Source organism: Rana temporaria, chromosome 1 (genome assembly GCF_905171775.1).
Source record: "Rana temporaria chromosome 1, aRanTem1.1, whole genome shotgun sequence".
Classification (NCBI taxonomy): Eukaryota; Metazoa; Chordata; class Amphibia; order Anura; family Ranidae; genus Rana; species Rana temporaria.
Genome location: NC_053489.1, coordinates 205,964,456 through 205,970,388, shown reverse-complemented (window position 1 = coordinate 205,970,388; position 5,933 = coordinate 205,964,456). Strand labels below are relative to the sequence as shown.

General features: G+C 49.1%; 1 protein-coding gene across 1 annotated transcript in view; it reads right to left on the bottom strand.

The window, feature by feature from the left end:
- Positions 1 to 872: 872 nt before the first annotated feature.
- Positions 873 to 5,933, bottom strand: part of LOC120941590 (octapeptide-repeat protein T2-like) — a gene marked incomplete at its 5' end in the record, with an annotated part of 10,655 nt that continues 5,594 nt past the window's right edge. The window contains one exon of the mRNA XM_040355135.1: positions 873 to 1,045. Within this exon, the coding sequence (XP_040211069.1) occupies positions 873 to 1,045 (173 nt within the window). The remainder of the gene's footprint in view (positions 1,046 to 5,933) is intronic.

Genomic DNA, 5,933 nt, shown 5'->3' with positions numbered 1-5,933 from the left:
ACGTTACGTTGTGTATGCCATTACATGCAGGTTGTGTTCAGTTCAGTTGGTAGGTAGAACTACAAGACGTCTTGGGGATCGTCTATATGATCATCTTTATGACATCGAAAAGGATCAAATGACTAATGTGGCACGGCATTGGAATCTGGTTCTGCTATCCAGGCATTGTTCTTTGGGTATTTTATTTGAACATGTGTCGATTAGCGATGCTTTGGTACGATTATATCTCTGCCGGTCAAAGACTGACCAATTGGGGAGGGCGCTAGGGTGTCACTGGCTGCTGGGTCAGACCCCTCTATTTTCCTGGTGAGTCTGGTTAGGTGATTATTTGCGGTACGTCCCCACTGCATGGGCCCCTTCCTGGTGCATTTGGGTTTGCGCCCGTTGACTAAGTTCCAATTTGACACAGTATTAAAGAAATGTCTTGCTCATCTAGGTCTTCAGCATTTTTGTTTTTCTTCCCATTCCTTTCGTATAGGCGTAGCTTCAGAGGCCTCTAGATTGAGTATCCCCTTTTTGGGTATTAAGGATTTGGGTAGATGGTAGTCTAAATGTTTTCAGTTGTATGTGCGTCCTAGCCTTTTCTTTGACTCATTTCAGGTATACAAAGTTGTGTCTCTATAATAGGACGCTCCTATGTTGGGCCCGAAAGTGAGCAGCTCAGTGTGTGAGGTGTTGTAATTTGTATTTGTCATCAGAGGACTTCACCATCTATTGGAAAGGGATGAGAGGCAAGCGCTGGTGTCATCTGTACTGGCATTAGTCTTATTTCAAGTGTTGCTCGTACCCTCCATTTTAGTAGTTCACTTAGGGGGTAATGATCTGGGTAAGCTAAAAACGTTGGATTTGATATTTATGATTAAGTGAGACCTTCAGCAGTTTAGTTTATCCTCCCCAGGTACAATCATAGTTTTCTCAGAGATCATCCCAAGCATTTCCTGGTGGTCGTCTCGGCATCGAGCTTTCGAGAGAATGAGGAAGCGGGTCAAGGGGGCTTTGGAGGAGCACGTGCCATCCTTGGGTAGTTTCTTATAGGCATGTCGATCTGGAGGGTGACATCCCGGATCTGTACAAACTGGATAAGGTGCATCTCTGACGTCAGTCAGGATATTTTCAATATAGGTTTGCAATCTGACATCGAAATGGCCGCTGTTGTGGGTTAGGCCAACCTTTGCAAGGTTGGCTTGGTAGGGTCTTGAGCACCTGATCTGCGTACAGACGGTCATTTTTTGTGATTAAAAAAAACGTCGTTTTTAAAAACGTCATTTAAAATGACTGTGTGTGGGGAAAACTTAGTTTTATGTCTTCTGAAAAATGACAAAAAAAAAATTCGAACATGCTTGAATTTTTTGTCGTTTTTAAACCCGCGCATGCTCAGAAGCAAATTATGAAGCTAGCTTCAATGGAAAAGAGTGCTGAACGTAACCGCGCTTTGCTAGAGCATTTTGAAAAAACGATGGTGTGTAGGCAACGTAGTTTTTGAAAATGAAGTTTCAAAAACGTTGTTTTATTTCATGATTTAAAACGTCGTTTTTTTTCATCACAAAGTGATGGTGTGTACGCGGCATCAGGACCGGCTCACGTACATATGCGGTGGGGGGGGAGACGAGGACAGTCAGTGGGATCTCAAAAAAGATCAATGACCTCCGCCGCCTGGTCCGTGATAAGCAAGCCAAGCTTACAGGCCATTCCAGGGGGCACTGGAGGGGGACCACCTTGCACCATCAGGCTGACTGAGGAGGAGTGGGCAGTGGCCCGGTGCCTCAACAGGCAGCAAGTGGTGGGCCTGCCTGGCTTTGACTCCGAGGAGGCCGTGAGGACAGGTACGTTTTTTTTTTTCTGGCGAGTAGCATGTGTAGGGGGGGGAGGGAATATGTGCCAAGTGTGTGGATCCTCCAACCTGTGTATGTTTTGTGTCATCCACAGATGGCCAGGAGGGTGCTGGGCTATCAGGCCAGTCTGCACCAACCCCCGGACATCAGGCTGCTGAAGTACCCCAGGCAAGGCTGGAGTCCTCAGGGGAGGAGAGTGGCCACAACTCACCTCATGAGGAGGATGAGGGGGAGGAGGTTGAGGAGGATCAGGTTGACATAGCCAGTGAGATACTTCTCCTTTTGGAGGAGTCTCCCCCTGGGGCTGGCAGCAGTCAGGCCACCATCAGGGGTAGCCCCTCCCACTCCTCCCCCAACAGGGCTCCCCCCCAGGGGGCTCCCCTCCTCCCAGGCCACAAGCCTCATCTGGAGGCAGTAAGGCCACCATCAGGGGTAGCCCCTCCCACTCCTCCCCCAACAGGGCTCCCCTCCCAGGCCACAAGCCTCATCTGGAGGCAGGAAGGCCACCCAGAAGACCAGGGGGTGGCCGACTTTCTGCCGGCCAATCTGCGGAGGGACCGGGCCCTTCAGACCCGCCATCTGGGTGAGGTCAGTCAGACTTTGGCACAGATGGAGGACAGCCTGTCCTCCATTAAGGACTCGGTGACTGAAGTGAGCTGCAACTCCTTGGCGTTCATAAACTGTTTTAATAAACTGCAGACTGCAACAGCAGGCGTGGGTCAGGAGGTGCATGCCCTGACCCAGGCTGTCCAGGACAATACCCAGGCTGTCCAGGCCAATACGGCAGCCCTCACTGTGGGCCTGAACAGGATAGCCGTGGCCTTGGAGGGCAGGCCAGCAGAGCCCAGGGGAGGCTCCTCCTTCCCCTGATTCCCCCCATGAGTCTCCCCTGAGGGGCTGGGGCCGTGGCTGGCCCAGGCGTGGGTCTCGCTGCCGTTAATTTTTTGTGTATTTTTGTTTCCAGTGCTTTTTTTGGTTTTGTTTTTACTGTGTTTATGATTTGTTTTATGTTTATGAATGATGTATGAATGTGGGGGTGACATTCCTGCTGAAAAAGGGGTGTCACCCTCATTTGTGGTGGAGTAGGGATCCCCAGGACCAGGGAGAAGTGATCCCAGGTCCATGTGAATGGTGTAATGAATGTACAGTGACATAATTGGAGCCTTGGCAGGGCGTTGCTGCTCCCTAGTACCGTGCGGTGTACTTTGGTCTAATCCAATTCGATGTGGGGTGTGTGTGCTAGGGACCACAGTGGTGGGCACGCATGCATTCTCATTGTGCCATGATTAATGTGTGGGTTTAACGTGCAAAGATGCCTTCTGCGAGGCGTCTTCTGGCTGCTCTTCCCTCAGAAGACTGGGTACCCTTGGTTAGGGGGGGAATGTCTGGTTCGGGGGTCAGGTCATCACGTAGGTCAATCTCCAGGCCCCTTCTCATGGCGAAGTTGTGCAGAATGCAACATGCACCGATGATCTGGCACACAGTTTGGGGAATACAACAGGGTACCCCCAGACTTATCCAGGCATCGGAAACGGGACTTCAGGAGGCCAAAGGTGCGTTCCACCACTCCACGGGTACATATGTGTGCTTCATTGTATCTTTGCTCTCCTGGGGTTTGGGGGTTCCGGAATGGAGTCATGAGATGGGGTCCAAGTGCATATGCCAAGTCACCTGGAAGGGAAAAGACAGAAGGATGTTAGTCATGCATGTGCCCCTCATGATGTCTGCATCATGGGGGGGGGGGGGGGCAGTCATGCCTGACACCCATGTTACTCACCAACCAGCCAGCTGTCCCCATACACGTTCTGTTCAAATTCTCTTGGGATGTGGCTTTGACTGTATATGTAGCTGTCATGGCTGGATCCTGGGTGTTTGGCACGGACGTGCCATATGAGGTATTGGGCATCGGCTATCACCTGTACATTGATGGAATGCCAGTGCTTCCGATTGCGGTACATGTGCTCTGTCTTATGGGGGGGCTGTAGTGCCACATGTGTGCAATCAATGGCCCCCACGGTGCGTGGGAATCTGGCAATTCTGTAGAAATCTGTCATTGTCTTCATCCGCAGGTCCTCCTGGGTGGGTCTGATGATTTGGTTGGCCATGCATCTCAGGATTGCAGGCATAACCTGGTGCACACATCTGCTAATGGAGGATTGTGACATCCCAGCCACCACTCCACTTGCCATGACCTTGACCAGTGGCTCCAGTGCATGTGAGCGGTGTGTTGGGCTGGTGATGTCATCCTGCAGGGTTGTGGTTAATTCCACGATGGCTTCAGGGCTGAATCTGAAGGTGCGATACACCTCAGAAGCAGGCATGCCAAAGACATCTATGCGTGTGCGGTATATCCTCTGCTGTGCCCTCCTCCTCCTCCTCCTCTGTTCCCTCCTCCTTCTGCGCGCCTCTAAAGTCACTAGTATAGCTATGAGCATGGATGCCCCTGGCATGTTGGCATACAGATTGTTGTCCGGCAAGTGTGTGTGCTCAGCTCGTCCCTAATGGTGTTGCTTTAGCTGACCTGCACACGTCTGGTGCAAAGTTAAGCCTGCTTTTAGAAGGTGTAACTTTAGACCGGACATTCAGCTGATGTGCACAGGGCGTAGCCTGCGCCGCACAAACGTACTTTTGTGGATCGCCGTAATTCCCTCATTTGCATATTTGAATAGCAAAACAATGGTGCATCTAGCGTATTTTGCGCACCAAGATGTGCCGGTGTAATCGTTTTACCCCTGGTCAGAAAAAAATGGTATCTCGTTTTGAGGATACGGCGCAGATACGTACGGCGCATTTTTACAAGTACGCCGCGCATCTCTAGATACGCCGGCGTAAGTGCTTTGTGAATCTGGCCCATAGTGTCCAGTAGTCCGCAGCAACACAGGTTCTCCAGAGAACGCAATTTTAATTAACTTCCAATAGCATGCAATGTCCAAAGTCCACAGACAATACAAATCCAACAGAGTAATTCAGAATACCATCTTTTCCTAGACCTGTGCCATATTCATATCAGAGTGACAAGACTAGCTGAATGCCAGCTTGAGTGTCTCAAATATTGGTCTCACACTGGAGGGAGGGGTTCTTCCAGGTCAACCAAATGCTTCCCTGAATGAATGCCCCCCCCCTCAAGTCTAATTACCATTAATAAATACTTCCTTATGTATGTAAGGAAGTACCAGGCCATCTCACACACCTCTAGGTAATATTGGACAAGATTAACACATCTAAGGGTCTTCAGCTGTCCCTTTGATCTGTGTTTGGCCACTAACCCTTTTGGTCAGCAAACACCTTTTAATGAGTAACCTTGAATGCCTGTATGTCACACATAAATACCATGCCATACACATAACACACTATTTTAAATACCTACACATATATATTAATATTACAACAGTCGGCACTTTAAAGATGAATATCTCTAACGGCAGCAGCTGCTGTCACAACCGAGATATCCATCTTTTCCGTGGCCTGTTTTCCTGTTAACGATAATGGTGGTCTCTGCTGTGGATTCACCGCAAGATCACCGTTATCGGAGGCGACAAAACAGGCACCCTCCGCCGCTTACCGGAGCCGTTGGTAGTGGCGGAGGCGATCGGATCCTTCTTGCTGCTTGCCATGGATATGAGTGAGGGCAAGCTGGCCCACACCTGTCTCCATAGCATAGCAGGGCGGAAGCAACGTCAAAACGTCTTAAAGGCACATTTTTTTGTTTTTTCAAATGACAATTTTTTTAAATATGGGATCTGAGGTTTTTTTGACCCCCGATCTCATATTTAAGAGGACCTGTCATGCTTTTTTCTATTACAAGGGATGTTTACATTTCTTGTAATAAGAATAAAAGTGACAATTTTTTTTTAAAGTGTAAAAAAAAAAAAAGGTTTTTTAAAGCGCCCCGATAAGCTAGTGCGCAGAAGCGAATGCATATGTGAGTAACGCCTGCATATGAAAACTGTTCAAACCGCACAAGTGAGGTATCACCGCAATCGTTGGAGCAAGAGCAATAATTCTAGCCCTAGACCTCTTTAAACATCGCCTATGGAGATTTTTAAGGGTAAAAGTTTGACGCCATTCCAGGAGCGGGCGCAGTTTTGAAGCGTGACATCT